This window comes from Danio rerio, chromosome 21 (genome assembly GCF_052040795.2).
Source record: "Danio rerio strain M-AB ecotype USA chromosome 21, GRCz13ab, whole genome shotgun sequence".
Classification (NCBI taxonomy): domain Eukaryota; kingdom Metazoa; phylum Chordata; class Actinopteri; order Cypriniformes; family Danionidae; genus Danio; species Danio rerio.
In genome coordinates, this window is record NC_141041.1 from 47,506,831 (window position 1) to 47,524,915 (window position 18,085).

An 18,085-nucleotide genomic window follows, 5' to 3' on the forward strand; every position below is an offset into this window, starting at 1 on the left:
TCCTCCAGCATCTATGTCAGGTCCCAAACACATGGCAGCTTGTGGTTTTAACCTTGACATCTCCTCGCTCAAGCAAAGATGAATAAAGGGCTGATCATGGATCTAATGATTGCAGATGCTAGTGCGATCAATTGGTGCACACAGAAGCGGCCCTTCCTTTGACCAGTTTTTCACAGCAGCTAGCACATTTGCCATGCACCAGAAGACGACATACACAAAGGCAGCTCAAGATCAACATCATTAGCCAGTGGAACAGTTCACTTACAGTACTTGAGCAGCAGCATCTCAAACAACACAACAGCAAGCGAATATATTGACCATTGAATTGCCTAAGTTCATTTGGTTTCCTCTAAAAATGCATTGCGCACAACTGCTCCCTCATTACCACCATGCTCAAGGGATTTGCCCTCCTGTTGAGTTTAAATTATTTCATATTTTTCTCAAATTTCTGTTTAAAGGTTTATGTGGACATGCATTGTTATTATTTTATTTATGTATTCAAATATGCCCACACCTTTTAAACCGCTCAATAGATGAGTATAATATTTCACGTTTCCTCACTTAATCTACAGATAAATGTTGTGAATCTTATGACAGCATAAATAAACTGCACAGCCTCTTTGTTTAGCCGCTGAGGTCCCTGTCCTTTACACACACTGTATGGAGGTTGCTTTGGATTCCCCTTGATGTATTGGGGTGGTGATGCTCTGAAGAATCCAGCTCATCTACACCTCTCCAAAGGCAGACCGACAGAAATCAACACTCATGTAAAGTTCATATTTAAATATTTTAATGATAAAAAAAGATTAAGACAGATGTGCGCCTCACGTCAAATTTGAATGAAGAAATACACAAAAGCTCACTTTACAAGACAGTGCTGATTTTTTACTGATTTACACACACTGTAGTTGTCGTCACTTTGATGTTTTCCTAGTTTTCCCATTTATATTTCACTGTAATATATATTAATATTAATGCCACATTTTTGTTGATGAATATACCCTTTTTATTTTAAAGGTTTATGTGGACATGCATTGTTATTATTTTATTTATGTATTCAAATATGCCCACACCTTTTAAACCGCTCAATAGATGAGTATGATATTTCGCTTTTACTCACTTAATCTACGGATAAATGTTGTGAATCTTATGACAGCATAAATAAACTGCACAACCTATTTATTTAGCCGCTGAAGTCCCTGTCCTTTACACACACTGTATGGAGGTTGCTTTGGATTCCCCTTGATGTATTGGGGTGGTGATGCTCTGAAGGATCCAGCTCATCTACACCTCTCCAAAAGGCAGACCAACAGAAATCAACACTCATGTAAAGTTCATATTTAAATATTTTAATGATAAAAAAAGATTAAGACAGATGTGCGCCTCACGTCAAATTTGAATGAAGAAATGCACAAAAGCTCACTTTACAAGACAGTGCTGATTTTTTACTGATTTACACACACTGTAGTTGTCGTCACTTTGATGTTTTCCTAGTTTTCCCATTTATATTTCACTGTAATATATATTAATATTAATGCCACATTTTTGTTGATGAATATACCCTTTTTATTTTAAAGGTTTATTTGGACATGCATTGTTATTATTTTATTTATGTATTCAAATATGCCACACACCTTTTAAACCGCTTAATAGATGAGTATGATATTTCGCTTTTCCTCACTTAATCTACGGATAAATAATGTGAATCTTATGACAGCATAAATAAACTGCACAGCCTCTTTATTTAGCCGCTGAGGTCCCTGTCCTTCACACACACTGTAAGGGGGTTGCTTTGGATTCCCCTTGACGTATTGGGGTGGTGATGCTCTGAAGGATCCAGCTCATCTACACCTCTCCAAAAGGCAGACCAACAGAAATCAACACTCATGTAAAGTTCATATTTAAATATTTTAATGATAAAAAAAAAAAAAGATTAGGACAGATGTGCGCCTCACGTCAAATTTGAATGAAGAAATACACAAAAGCTCACTTTACAAGACAGTGCTGATTTTTTACTGATTCACACACACTGTAGTTGTCATCACTTTGATGTTTTCCTAGTTTTCCCATTAATATTTCCCTGTAATATATATTAATATTAATGCCACGTTTTTGTTGATGAATATACCCTTTTTATTTTAAAGGTTTATGTTGACATGCATTGTTATTATTTTATTTATGTATTCAAATATGCCACACACCTTTTAAACCGCTTAATAGATGAGTATAATATTTCACGTTTCCTCACTTAATCTACGGATAAATGTTGTAAATCTTATGACAGCATAAATAAACTGCACAGCCTCTTTATTTAGCCGCTGAAGTCCCTGTCCTTCACACACACACTGTATGGAGGTTGCTTTGGATTCCCCTTGACGTATTGGGGTGTTGATGCTCTGAAGGATCCAGCTCATCTACATCTCTCCAAAAGGCAGACCGACAGAAGTCAACACTCATGTAAAGTTCATATTTAAATATTTTAATAATAAAAAAAAAGATTAGGACAGATGTGCGCCTCACGTCAAATTTAAAGGAAGAAATTCACAAAAAGCTCACTTTACAAGACAGTGCTGCTTTTCTCCTGATTTACACGCACTGTAGTTGTCATCACTTTGATGTTTTCCTAGTTTTCCCATTAATATTTTACTGTAATGTATATTAATATTAATGCCACGTTTTTGTTGATGAATATACCCTTTTTATTTAAAAGGTTTATGTGGACATGCATTGTTATTATTTTATTTATGTATTCAAATATGCCCACACCTTTTAAACCGCTTAATAGATGAGTATGATATTTCGCTTTTACTCACTTAATCTACGGATAAATAATGTGAATCTTATGACAGCATAAATAAACTGCACAGCCTCTTTATTTAGCCGCTGAAGTCCCTGTCCTTCACACACACTGTAAGGGGGTTGCTTTGGATTCCCCTTGACGTATTGGGGTGGTGATGCTCTGAAGGATCCAGCTCATCTACACCTCTCCAAAAGGCAGACCGACAGAAATCAACACTCATGTAAAGTTCATATTTAAATATTTTAATGATAATAAAAAAAGATTAGGACAGATGTGCGCCTCACGTCAAATTTAAAGGAAGAAATACAGAAAAGCTCACTTTACAAGACAGTGCTGCTTTTCTCCTGATTCACACACACTGTAGTTGTCGTCACTTTGATGTTTTCCTAGTTTTCCCATTTATATTTCACTGTAATATATATTAATATTAATGCCACATTTTTGTTGATGAATATACCCTTTTTATTTTAAAGGTTTATGTGGACATGCATTATTATTATTTTATTTATGTATTCAAATATGCCCACACCTTTTAAACCGCTTAATAGATGAGTATGATATTTCGCTTTTCCTCACTTAATCTACAGATAAATGTTGTAAATCTTATGACAGCATAAATAAACTGCACAGCCTCTTTATTTAGCCGCTAAGGTCCCTGTCCTTCACACACACTGTAAGGGGGTTGCTTTGGATTCCCCTTGACGTATTGGGGTGGTGATGCTCTGAAGGATCCAGCTCATCTACACCTCTCCAAAAGGCAGACCGACAGAAATCAACACTCATGTAAAGTTCATATTTAAATATTTTAATGATAAAAAAAGATTAGGACAGATGTGCGCCTCACGTCAAATTTGAATGAAGAAATACACAAAAGCTCACTTTACAAGACAGTGCTGATTTTTTACTGATTCACACGCACTGTAGTTGTCGTCACTTTGATGTTTTCCTAGTTTTCCCATTTATATTTCACTGTAATATATATTAATATTAATGCCACATTTTTGTTGATGAATATACCCTTTTTATTTTAAAGGTTTATTTGGACATGCATTGTTATTATTTTATTTATGTATTCAAATATGGCACATACTTTTTAAACCGCTTAATAGATGAGTATAATATTTCACGTTTCCTCACTTAATCTACAGATGAATGTTGTGAATCTTATGACAGCATAAATAAACTGCACAGCCTCTTTATTTAGCCGCTGAGATTCCTGCCCTTCACACACACCGTAAGGGGGTTGCTTTGGATTCCCCTTGACGTATTGGGGTGGTGATGCTCTGAAGGATCCAGCTCATCTACACCTCTCCAAAAGGCAGACCGACAGAAATCAACACTCATGTAAAGTTCATATTTAAATATTTTAATGATAAAAAAAGAAAGATTAAGACAGATGTGCGCCTCACGTCAAATTTGAATGAAGAAATGCACAAAAGCTCACTTTACAAGACAGTGCTGATTTTTTACTGATTTACACACACTGTAGTTGTCGTCACTTTGATGTTTTCCTAGTTTTCCCATTTATATTTCCCTGTAATATATACTAATATTAATGCCACATTTTTGTTGATGAATATACCCTTTTTATTTTAAAGGTTTATGTGGACATGCATTATTATATTTTTATTTATTTATTCAAATATGGCACATACTTTTTAAACTGCTTTATAGATATAATATTTCACGTTTCCTTACTTAATCTACAGATGAATGTTGTGAATCTTATGACAGCATAAATAAACTGCACAGCCTATTTATTTAGCCGCTGAGGTCCCTGTCCTTCACACACATTGTAAGGGGGTTGCTTTGGATTCCCCTTGACGTATTGGGGTGGTGATGCTCTGAAGGATCCAGCTCGTCTACACCTCTCCAAAAGGCAGACCAACAGAACTCAACACTCATTCAAATTTAAAGATTTTAATGATTAAAAAAAGATTCCTACTTCACATTAAGACAGATGTGTGCCTCATGTCAAAAGAAAAAAAAAAACACAAAAAGCTCACTTTACAAGACAGTGCTGCTTCTCTCCTGATTCTCACACACTGTAGTTGTCATCACTTTGATGTTTTCGTTGTTTTCCCTTTAACATCTCCCTGTATCTGATCGGAAAGTGCTCCTCGAACACCATCAGCACCATACCGCTTCTGGATGCTGCGCTGGAGTATGTACGCATGCGCACCACAGAGGAATTACTGCACAGCGCACTCTAAGTTGGATCTTCTCTGTCTTCACGGAAACCAGAAAACATATAAAAGTATGGCGATCTTCAGAATAAGGCAAAAGAGCTTCGCGCGCGTCTGGACGTTTCCCGTGATAGTGGCCGTGGTGTGTGCGCAAAGGTAAGCTCTCCTCACACTTCATACGGCTGTCTGTACTCCACACACACACACACACACATACACACACACACACACACACACACAAGTACACCGCTCTTTAAGGAGACGTCTCTAACGGTGTGTGTTTTCCCCTTCTTCGCAGTGTCAATGATCCAAGCAATATGTCTCTCGTAAAAGAAACTGTTGATAGACTATTGAAAGGATATGACATTCGCTTGAGGCCAGATTTTGGAGGTAACGCACGTTTGTAATTAGGTCTGTCACGTCAGCCTTTTAACATCAGCTCTCAACTTTGATATAGTGGAAAGCGTACGCGCGTCAACATGGAAGACGCGCGCGAATGTACCGCGAATACACCTCAGGCTCGGAGATGAGACTTGGGCGCACTTGTTTTCATTTTACGCGATCTCCCACCAGTCAAAGTTGACGAATGGAATGCATGACACCAGTTTAAACATCTGCACGTCCATGGCAGCTTCGAGTGGCTCTTGCCATTTGCCAAAATTAATCATTAATAGTATCGCCGGTGACGCTCACCACGACGGCAGCTAATAAATTCGGTCACAACGAAAACCGTGTGTTTAGACGATCTTTGGCTCACTTTTTGGTTACCTCCCGGATGTTATCAGGCTGACGTTAAGTGAATAATGTGCCTCACATGTTCATATATCATGCTAAACACAATTAATTAGCTCTAATGCCACTGCTACTGTTTGGTTTGGTTCTTTAGGTCCTCCGGTGGGAGTGGGGATGAATATAGACATAGCCAGTATAGACATGGTATCAGAAGTAAATATGGTAAGTCTGCTATCACGCAGAGCTCCTTTTAACCCCATTTACACTCTCTTCTCTATCCCAATGTATATGTTTGAAATCATATTTTACAAGTTATTACTTATTATTGATATACTCTTGTAGTAAGCATTCTGTAGTCTTCATCAGTGCTCATTTTTACACCATATATTGCATATTACACTCAGTATTCACGTGTGGTCACTTGAGGAATGGTCAGGAGCTATTGTGGTTTCTATGGCAACATATTTCCCTCTGCATATGAAATGAATGCTTTTTTTGTTTGACTGGGACTTCTAAAACAAGTGGATACCAACACGAATTTATCCATCTTGGTTATTTATACTCTTTCCCATCCATAAGGTTATCTGGTGGGATTTTTTTTTCTTCTCTCCCTTAGATACAAGAGCATCCCCTAGTGATGGTTTTGAAATACAACATGGAGTTTTGGGTTTTGAGGTCTGGTCAAGTGAGGTGATTTTCATAACAATGACTCGAATTTGGTTGTATTTCAGGTTGTTTGTACTGTTAGCCACATTTTGAGAGCTTTTTTTGTCTTGAAATAAGTGCACATGTTGGTACAGAATACAGGATTTGAGATGAAGCGCACGTGTTTGTCTTTGGGATCCCACCGCACAGTAATTATTAATGCTTTCAGCAACATTGCATACTGTCAAGACATCCCCAGGACAAAACAATGATTGCAATTACGCTGTTTATGTCTAAGTTTGTGCGCTTCTGAGTGAATGCATTTGTGTGTGCCCGTGTCCGCGAGCTTAAATGATGTCATTACAAGGCCAAGAAAGCGCAAATACACAGATCACTGCTCTGAGCCCTTTCACATTTTTTTTTTCTTTCCTGGCTGGGATGCAGCATGCATTCATCTGGATTAAACATTCTTTTGCACTGGATAAATAGCTAGAGTGAGTGTCCAAATCACCATGAACCTTGATGTCATGCAGCTCCCTGTGGCAATGGGGAATATTTGGTTTTGGCACTTGAAGCAATGCGTCATAATGGGAGATGAGGAGCAGGCCAGGCTTTCCTCTTTGAATAAACAATAAAAGATTCAGTCCCACGCATCCATCATGAATGAGCGATAACAATCTTTGGCTTTTTTGTTTTGGAGAATTTTCGACTATCCCTTCTTATCCGTGAAGCCCGGCTTGATGTAATCTCCGCCTCTCCTGTATGCTGTAAACAGTTTCAACCCACTAGAATGCAATTGGTGCCTTGATCAAACTGGTTTTACAACCTGCGGTGATGAGGTAATTGCACTTGACTGCTTTGAATTTAAATACTGATGAAAGTCATAAAGCTTATGAAATGTGGTCGAAATTATTCAGAAACATGATGGAAACATTTACACGGTTCGATTATTTTCTTCTACTTTTGTTGATCGTAAAAACAAGACATTAATGTTTATTACATTGCAGGCTCATTATGATTCCTGACAGAATAATGAGCAGCGCTGTTATGATGTTTTTTTCCCCGTTCTCTGTTGATCTGTGTTGCAGGAGGATAGTGGCTGTGGGATTTTCTAGAAGGTGCATTTATGATATTGCACACATTCATTCTCGAACTCTGATCTTTACATCCTTCCGGATGTTACACGTTGAAGCAAGTTATGTGTCAGAGGCATTACTGTACTATTTACACATTCAAGCATTCGAACCACTCATTCACTATTCACGACACTGAGAGGTGCATGCGAGCGTAAATAAGAGAATTCAGTCATAGCTATAGATATGATGCTGTGCTTTTACATTAATGCAGTCACACTGACTGAACTAAGTTCGTACACAGTAAAAACAAACATCTTAATTTCACAGTAAATTACTGGCTGATAACTGAATTACTTTCACAGTAAAATACTGTATGTAAATTTACACCAAATTACTGTGAGGTAGTTCACTGTAATTTAGTTACATTCAATTACTGTGAAATTACAGCCATATAGTGTAACTTCACAGTAGAGAGTGAAGTCCATTACTGTGATTGCACAGTATTTTCGTGTAGAATTAACTATATTTTACTGTGAAGCAGGCTTTCCTCGGCTAGTCATTATGACATTTACTCTGACTTTGAAATCAATTTGGGAGCATTTAACAGTCTTTGGTTTCATATATCAATAACTTTTGTTCCAGTTTATTACATTTTGGGCACAAAAGCACAAAGTTGTGTATATTAAAATTTATTTCATATTTCCATGTTAACCTTATGTAACGAAGGTCGCCTACCAGACACATAATAATTTGTTATAATTATAATTATACTACTAAAAATTAGTTGAAAATTTACTATGACATTCATGTCAACAGGCACGTGCACACATAGGGCTCAACCTGTGCAGAGCACATGCCCTGTTTAGTCTTGGATAGAAAGTGCCCTTCCAAAATGATTAAAAGTGCCACCGCGACACGACACACCCTCCGTCCCGCCCTTGAGTAGGCGAGTGACAACACCGCTCTTGAGTGCGCGCTCAAGTCACCCCCCTCCCCCCATCGCTTTACAGTACGGGCGCGACAACACCGCTTTTCAATACATATACGATTTACATCTGATTTATTTCCACATATGAAGGAGGCCTGAAAACGATCTCTGAATATCCGAATGCATGCGTTTGTTTCGTGTTTACACGGTCATAGAACGGATCCGATCTGTGTCACACATGAGCAAAAAATCAGATATGGGTCACATTTAACTGGGCCGAGGTCAGCATTAAACTTACAGAGTCTGACTTTGGATCTGTGCAAACGATGCACACTTCAAAATTGTATTACAGCATGTCTGAAGCATATGGATGATGTGAAAATTCTTATTGTTTTTTTGTGCCAAATTTGATCTGACATTGGTCATTGTCTCCCATTTATTTTTAAGTAAATGTAAGGATGCTAAATTACATATGTTGAGTAATTTGTAAATTTTGCTGATAGTCTGTCAGAAAAGGACATATTGGAACATCTAGATGGTTTGATTTGAGCACCATAACCTTCAGCACTCCGGTTATTTCCCTTTTGAATCATTGAGTATAAATGACTCGGCTCTCGGAAGTGTGTGAAGCATAGTTTGGAAATGCACCCCGTCCATCTTGTAGATGTTGTTAGCAGAGCAAACATTTGCTTGAAATAAAGTTACCCCATTTTTCCACGCAGACCTCTCAGGACTGGGATCCATTGCATTATTAAATTATATATGAACTTATATGTGGCTTGCTCGGAATTACCCCGCTGGAGCTGCGCTGAAGCAAAAAGCCTTTGTGCCTTTCAACTTATAGCTTTATATTGCATCTGACTCATTCGATTCTGTTCACGTACGTGGTCACATCACCAAAGGTCCTCCGCATCACCCGCAGTAGGTGTTAGATGGTATAGTAGGTCTGCCTGGAGAGCAGAGCAAAGGCCAGACGTGACCGCAGGCGATATGACTCGCCGACATGGACTTGCAAAAGCTTCATGACATTAACAACCTGCCATTTTCTTGAAGGCAGTCAGGGGTGTGGTTCTAGGGAAGGTCGCGCTCCTCGCAGCGCCTTGGGTGTGTGTGATTCACCAAAGGACAGATGAATTCAAACAAAGAGGTGAAAGTGAAACCGAGTGCTAATGAATGGTCTTGCTGCTTCTAGGCTCAATTGCTTTTTTTTTTTGATCTTAGGTGCAGATTGGTGTTTGCAGTGTAAACATGCATTCTTTGCTTTCTTTCGGTCTTCACTGCAGTTCTGTTTTTGTACCATGACCTTGACCTATAGGAAAGAAAAATCAGAAGTTAGATCTTAGTTATTTTCTCCAAACCAGTGGTTCCCGCTACTGTTCTTTGAGGCACATCAACATTACTTTTTTTTTTGCACCAATCTTGGGTTTTTGGTAGCGTGAAGCTGCTCGACTTTGATCACTTTTTGTTTCCATAGTGTTATGGAGTACCTTCATGGTACCTACAACTCTGAAATGTTGCAAACTAAATCTAACAAACAAACAAACTCATTCATTCAATTAGTCTCCATGACAGAGGTTGCCATAGTGAAATTAACCGCCGACTATTCCAGCATATGTTTTACACAGTGGATGCTCATCCAGCTATAATCCAGTACTGGAAAACACCCATACACATTCATTAGCCCCTTTCACACATACACACCCTTCGGGAAAATTACCCGCAATTTTCCGGAAAGGTGTGTGTGTGTGAACAGGCCCTTTTTGAAAATACCGGTAAATTCGTTCTGGCTATTTTCCGGAAAGAGAAGTTGTAACATTACCGGTAATTTGCCTTGTAATGCTGCGCTGTGTGAACGCAAAAGGAAGATTGCCGGAAAGAGCTCGTGCACGTCTAGAACGTGCTGATGTGAGACGCCTGCTTTAGCCAATCAGAACAGTCAGACGCATTCACGTCCGCGCGGTTTATGAGAATAAAAGCCTTAGAATATTTTTCCAGACACATTTAGCTGCTAGAAATTAGTCAGATAACGTTTATATGTTCATCTTAATGCCAACCGTGTAATTAATTATCGATGAGATGCTTATGATAAGCCGTTGTTTGTTTACCTTCAAGCTTTGCGTGTGCCCATGAAACAGTCCATGGGCACACACACATATCATGTATATCTCGACATGCAAACGTGTTTCTCCATTTATTTTCATCGAATTTGTTCACAATACTGATCCATCCACAGAGTTTGTGATGTAGTCAAATGTTTACAAACACAAGCGCAGCCGTTTAGAGGTCATTTCTGGTGAATGATGTCAGAATTTACTGGTATTTTGGAGTGGATGTGTGAATGCTCTTTTCCGGAAAAATTCCGTAACGTCCTCGCCTGTGTGAACAGCACTTTTTTGTATTTACCGGTAAAGTCGTTCCCGAAATTTTCTGTATATTTACCGGTATCATATCTGTGTGAAAGGGGCTATTGACACACACCCCCATAAACTAGGGCCAATTTAGTTTATTCAATTGATCCTATACCGCATGTCTTTGGCTTGTGAGGGAAACTCACGCCAACACCGGGAGAACACAGGGAGAACATGCAAACTCCACACAGAAACACCAACTGGCCCAGTTGTGACTCGAACCAACAATCTTCTTGCTGTGAGATGACAGTGCTAACCACTGAGCCACCGTGCCACCCCTGATAACAAACAAACTAAGCCAGCTAATTTAAATTCCTGGTACAGACATTTGGTTTTCAGCAAAGTCAAGACAACCCATGTCACATCCTTTATATCCTGTGACTGGCTACTGGTTGCATCTCATATCAAGCTCAAGAGGGATGTTTGGTACAGAGCAGCCACACAATCTGCACCCTCCTAACTTTGCCCAGAAGCCTTGGGTCTGCAAATGAGCAACAGCAACAAAACAACCTCTCGAATTTCCCCATTTCCTAAATATCACCAAGAAACAGAAGTTAAGATTGCACTTTTTTGTGATGTACATCCAATTGAAATAGTCCTGATATTAGAAGAAAAAACATCAAGAGCAATCCATTATTCTGATGTTAGTTGACCCCTGCTGTAGGGTCCCTGCAGGCACCCCAACGTACCCTAACGTCGTGGGAACATTGGATTTTGTTCGGAAATTAATTAAATTGATTTGACGTCAAAACCCACCATCAGACCGACATCAATGTCCAACATCCAACCTAAAATCTGTCAGGGTTCTGCCACTCTGGTCTTGTAAAATCTTGTTTTGGTGGCAAAGCTCGGACACTAGCTCTGTCTCATCCTTGATGGGGTCGCGTGGGCTCTGCGTGCCTCGGACGCGTGCGTTCTTGTACTCGTGTTTGTGTTAATCTGTCTGCATCGTGGAGTTTCATTCCCAGCGTCTCAGTCTAGTTGGTTTCAGTTTTGGTCGGCGCTGGGATGAAACATGCACGCTGCGTGTGTGAGTGCACGGTGAGTGTTTTCATTCATCGTTTACTCGGGTCTTTCGTTCAGTCTTCTGTTGGTGTTGTGTTTAGCACGTGGTGTGTTTACATGCACCCCATGCTTGTGGTGTCATGAACACGCGGTTAATGAGTTCTCATTGGCTGCGTGTTCTAATCTTGTTTTATGTGAGCGCATGGCTTGTGTTGTCTCTTTGTGTCATGCGCTCTCCTGTCTATTGTCTAGTCCCACCCTCCTTGTTAACCCATTATTAGTTAATTGTGTTCACCTGTTTGTGTGTTAATTTCCTACAGTTTATAAACCCCTCATGTCTACTGTCCTGTGCCAGTTCGTCATCACATGTCGTCATTTGAAGTCTTGTCCAATTGTATTTCCAGTCCCGATCCTTGCCAGCCTGCCCAGTCCAGTTTGTTTGTGCATGTATTTGTTTTGTTAATGTTTTCCCCCTCAGTAGTTTATATTGCATTTTATTTTATTTTTTATTATTAAATAAATTCTCCATTATTCCTGCTCTTGAGTCCTCGCTCCCTTTTCCCCATTTCCCCTCACCAACCCTGACAAAATCAACCAAATATCAAGGTCTAATCATGTTACACCTTGACATTGTGTGGATGTTACTACTATGACATCTATCAAACGTTGGATTTTAGTCACGTTCCAACACAACCTAAAATCAACCAAACACATAGAATTTGACGTGGTTATTGGACGTCAAAATAACGTTGTCCTTAGATGCTGGATAGACATTGAATTTTAGTTTCCTAATGCCTAAAACTAACCTATTATTAACATCTTATGATGTTGTGTGCCTGCTGGGATATTGCTCAGGTAGTGAACGCTGCCTGATTTCCTACAAATTATACAATTGTCTTTCAGGCCAAAGAGTTCAGGAAGTTCCATCAGACCAGAGAATTTTGTTTCTCAAAGTCTGAGACTCCTTCAGGTGTCTTTTCAGAATCTCCAGTTGGGCTGTCATGTGCCTCCTACTGAGGAGAGGCTTCCTTCCGTACACACCATCATGCAGAGATCCTGCAGAGATGATTGTACTTCTCGAAGATTCTCTTCTCCATCGCCCAAACATGTTCCTGGAGATCTACCTACCTTCACAGTTTAGCTGACATCCTGATAACACAAACAAATCTGTAATTACCAAGTGCTCCTTCAGATCCCATCAGTTAGTTGTGTTTGATGAGGGTTGGTCTGGAGCCTGAAGTCTACAGAGTAAAGCCAAGGTAACTTAGAGATTGAGCGTTTAAAAATCTGTCGCATGGTGCTGCGACAAGGGGCTGGATTAAACAAGATGATTAGACATTGAAAAAGCGAGCGATTGCTCTATATTTTAAGTTTTTGCATTGAGATGTCATGTTTTGATCTTGTATTGGTCTCACACCATCATGTAATGCAATTTTGCAGATCAGAGTTCAGCAAGTTGAACTTTACAACACAGTTAAGCTTGCATTTTCTGGTCTGCCATATTCGCATGCATATGAATGGAAATCTATGAGCCGAAAAGTGCATTGTGACCAAGGCTTAAAGCTAGAGCTTGTTCAGTGTGAGGCCTTTCTCCTCCGATCACTCAGGCTGCGTCCGAAACCGCATACTTCCATACTATATAGTACGCTAAAATCAGTATGTGAGCCGAGTAGTATGTCCGAATTCATAGAATTCGAAAATCAGTAGGCGAGAAGTACCCGGATGACTTACTACTTCCGGCGAGATTCTGAAGTGCGCATCCCATGCACGCTGCGCTATCCCATAATGCCCCGTGAGAGAATTCATGAATGGAAGTGAGGCGACGCAACTGACGCAGGTAGGTCACGTGACCATGACAAAATGGCGGATGTAGTACGTCCGAATTCCATTCATACTTTTCACAATCATACTGTATAGAACGTACTTTTCTAATGGCCGATTAGTACGTTTAAATTCAAATGCAGTACCTACTGAGTAGTAGGCGGTTTCGGACGCAGCCTCAGTCCTGCTAAAAGAAGAGTGCTGGTGGATCCAAACATCTTCCTGTTGTCTTTAGGAACAGAGGCCACTGTGCTCATTGGGACCTTCAATGATGCATAAATTCTTCTGTACCCTTCCCCAGATTTGTCAATAAAATCCTGTCTCAGAGGTCTACAGTCAATTCCTTGACCTTTATGGCTTGGTTTGTGCACTTCCATGCACTCCTAACACTGGTATTCTATATAGACAGGTGTGCGCCTTTCCAAATCATATCCAATCAAGTGAATTTACCACATGTGGGCTCAATTTCAATTTGGAGAATCGTCTCAAGGACGATCAGTGAAAACACGATGCACCTGAGCTCACTTTTGAGTGTCATACTTAAGCACAAGTGAATATTTGCTTGCCTTACACCTCATTTGCAAGTCACAAAATATAAAGTAAATGGCACCTGCAACCAATGGCAAACCAAAACAATCCAGTGATTCAGCTTCCAATTCACATATAGTAGAGAGAGGAATATGCGGGGACGTGTCAAGAATTGATTGATAACCGCCACGCCTCTTTAAGGCGGGATTTCCAGTTTACTTTTTAAAAAGGCGGTCATCAATCAAATTTTGACACATGCCTCCACATATTCCTCTCTTATAGTGCATGTCTTTGGACTGTGGGGAAAACTGACTGGAGCACCCAGAGGAAACCCACACCAACGCAGGGAGAACAAGCAAACTCCACACAGAAATGCCAACTTAGCCATATCGGGGTTCGAACCAGCGAGGTTCTAGCTGTGAGGCCACAGTGCTAACCACTGAGCCACCGTGCCGCCCCCATTTTTTTCAGTTACATGATGGAAACAAGATTTAACTATGTATAAAAGGTAAAACATATCAAATGTGCATTAAAAATTCTCAAAACAGGTTGATGGCTTAATAATCACACTGCATACGAATAAGATATTCAGGAAACCAAGAGGCTGAGAGCTTAGCATGAGTGTTGGAGGATCCTGGAAACCATCCCAATCGTTTTAAGTCTAAATTAAAAGGGGGTTAAAAAAGGGAACACATTAATCCTCCAATTCTGAAATGTTCCATCATTTCGTGTAGGAATGCTGATAATAGTGTGCTAGATTGATGATATAATGTGCCACAAATCCTGTGACATGCCATTTTGGTGACCTCTGCCTGCTCTGATTGAAAATCACGATAATTTGCGAGCATGAAATGGGCGATGTTTTAGGATGAGTGGCGTATCTGTTCCTGCTGAAGCATGAACTGGTTTGCCGTGTGTGTTGTTGACCCAGCTGGACTGCGCTGTTTCAATACTCTTGAGATAAGGAGCACGTTTGCCTCTCAAACATGCAAACTGGGAGACACGCCACATGATTTTTGCATTTTTTAAATTCGTAATTAGATTAGCATAACTGTTTACAGATGATGGAGCTGCGTTGTTGCGATACAAATAAAATTAGGTGCATTTTTCAAGCACTGATGGAAAGAGCTTTCATTTTTAAGGTCTTTTCACGGTCATGCTAAACTTGACTTTTGGTAATTAGATGTGGTTGGTGGTTTATAGAATGTGAATTTCTTTTAATTCACGTTTGTTTGTTTGCTTTATTAAAGAGCACATTTAAGAACAACAGAGGTTGACCAAAGTGCTTTACAAAAAGACCAGCATACAAAATCTATACTTATATATGTCTTGTTCTGTGTTTAACTTTATTTGTTGCACGGGGCGTGCAGTAATTAAATAAGGAGACGGACAGTGAGTACCAACAACTTCCAGCTTTAATCCACAACGTGTTGCCGTATTACAGGTTAACCATCACTAGTAAACTCTTCTACTAGTCGTAAATTAGTGTCGCAAATATTCAGTGCTTACGTGAATGTTACAATATATATCAGAATCAGAAAGAGCTTTATTGCCAGGTATGTTCGCACATACGAGGAATTTGTTTTCGTGACAGAGCTTCTACAGTGCAACAGAATTACAGAGACAGGAAAAAAGCAGTTAATAAATATATAAAAAAAGCAGTAAGCAGTGAATGCAAAAATATACAAATAGACAAGTGTATGTAGAGCTATATTACTATATGCAATGTTATATGTGCAGCTGGTATGTGCAAACTGGCATGTAAAGTGTGTTGTTAAATAAGTGTACATGTGTATACAAGTGTATGGCAAGTAGTGATGTTTGTTCCACAATTATTATTATCAAATGTTCATGAGGGGTGAGGCAGTGGCACAGTAGGCAGTGCTGTCGCCTCACAGCAAGAAGGTCGCTGGGTCGCTGGTTCGACCCTCGGGCTCAGTTGGCATTTCTGTGTGGAGTTTGCATGTTCTCCCTGCCTTTGCGTGGATTTCCTCTGGGTTTCCTCCTGGTGCTCCGGTTTCCCCCACAGTCCAAAGACATCGTACAGGTGACTTGGGTAGGCTAAACTGTCTGTAGTGTATGAGTGTGTGTGTGAATGTGTGTGTGAATGTTTCCCAGTGATGGGTTGCGGCTGGAAGGGCATCCGCTGCATCAAAACTTGCTAGATAAGTTGGCAGTTCATTCCGCTGTGGCGACCCCGGATAAATAAAGGGACTAAGCCGACAAGAAAATGAATGAATGAAATGTTCATGAGATGGATTGCCTGAGGGAAGAAACTGTTTCTGTGTCGGGCTGTTCTGGTGCGGATCTGTAGCGTAACAGTTCAAAGAGGCAGTGTGCTGGGTGTGAGAGGTCCAGAGTGATTTTGGCAGCCCTTCTGCTTGCTCTGGATAAGTACAGTTCTTGGATAGAATGAGGGTTGTACCAATGATTCGCTCAGCAGTCCGACATAGTCTTTGGAGGTCAGATTTGGTAGCTGAGCTAAACCAGACAGTTATTGATGTGCAGATGACTGAGTCAATGATGGAGGTGTAGTGTATAAGATGGTATTTTTTGCTCATATTATGAACTATTAGCCCCCCTGAATTATTAGCCCCCAGTTTCTTTTTTTTCTATTTACTGTTTAACAGAGAGCAGATTTTTTCAACAAATTTCTAAATATAATACTTTTAATAATTCATTTCTAATAACTGATTTATTTTATCTTTGCCATAATGACAGTAAATAATATTGGACTAGATATTTTTCAAGACACTTCTATACAGCTGAAAGTGACATTTAAAGGCTTAACTAGGTTAATTAGGTTAACTAAGCAGGTTAGGGTAATTAGGCAAGTTATTGTATAATGATGGTTTGTTCTGTTGACAATCGAAACAAAATAGGGGCTAATAATTTTTTCCTTAAATAATGATTAAAAATTTAAAAACTGCTTCTTTTCTTGCTGAAATAAAACAAATAAGACTTTCTCCAGAAGGAAAAATATTATCAAACATACTGTTAACATTTCCTTGCTCTGTTAAACATCATTTGGGAAATATATATATAAAAAAAGGGTGCTAATAATTCTGACTTCCACTGTATATTAATGTATGCTCTGAAGACAAAGAGATGTAATGTGTTTGGAATGACATAAGGTTGAACGCTAGAAATGATCACTGGTTTTACATAGAACTTAAAAACCAAATCATAACCAGTGATTCTCTCTCGCAAGCGTGCGAGTTTTATACCAGAGATGAAACTGTAGTAGTTTCAAGCAAGTGTTTGACAGCTGCAGATGCTTTTTCTGCCCTGTGCAGCCCACACGGGTTACAGCATCCGTTATTATTGTGGGATAAAGACAGAACGCTAATGAATACAAACAAACCATTTTCAGAATTTATTTTGACAACCTTTATGCTGCCTTTTGCTTTCCCCCCCTTTACCGCTGTACTGAAAGCCTATCCTATTATGCAGATTTATTAGATCTCAATGTGGCTAAAACATATTAAAACAGACATTAGACGGATTTAATGTAATGACACTTCAATAGTGCTGCTATTATTGATATTATTGAAAACAGCATCACCCAGCTGAACATGCACTGTTGGAAACAGCTTATGGGCGAGGCAAAACCAAGCCAGATGTGCATTATTTGAGATGCCAAGAGTAGAAGTAAAAATGGATTAATCTGCTGGATGATCTAGAAAGATCATTTCCAACCCAGGCTGAAAACGTAGCCCTATATACATTTCTAGAGAGTGTCAAATATATCCCAACAACTTTTTTTTTTTTTTTTTTTCTGCAAATTTGCCAGAGACCGCTGTGGACACATTTTAAGATCTTAAATTCCTCTCATGAGTGCCTTTCACGCCTACTCCTCTCATGAAAATCCACCAGTCAACTAACTGACTGACTGACTGGTCACACTATTCTCCTTCCCTAAATGCAACCGATGATGTTTTAAAAAGCAGCAATTA

At 39.5% G+C, this 18,085-nt stretch overlaps 1 protein-coding gene across 3 annotated transcripts in view; it reads left to right on the forward strand.

Annotated features, from left to right (window-relative positions):
* The first annotated feature begins 4,985 nt into the window (after window positions 1–4,985).
* gabrb2b (gamma-aminobutyric acid type A receptor subunit beta2b) overlaps window positions 4,986–18,085 on the forward strand; it is a 151,475-nt gene continuing 138,375 nt past the window's right edge. For all 3 annotated transcript variants that reach the window (XM_087301932.1, XM_087301933.1, XM_087301934.1), the window contains exons 1-3: window positions 4,986–5,142; window positions 5,285–5,376; window positions 5,873–5,940. In XM_087301932.1, the coding sequence (XP_087158058.1) occupies window positions 5,060–5,142; window positions 5,285–5,376; window positions 5,873–5,940 (243 nt within the window). In that variant the 5' untranslated portion in view covers window positions 4,986–5,059. The remainder of the gene's footprint in view (window positions 5,143–5,284; window positions 5,377–5,872; window positions 5,941–18,085) is intronic.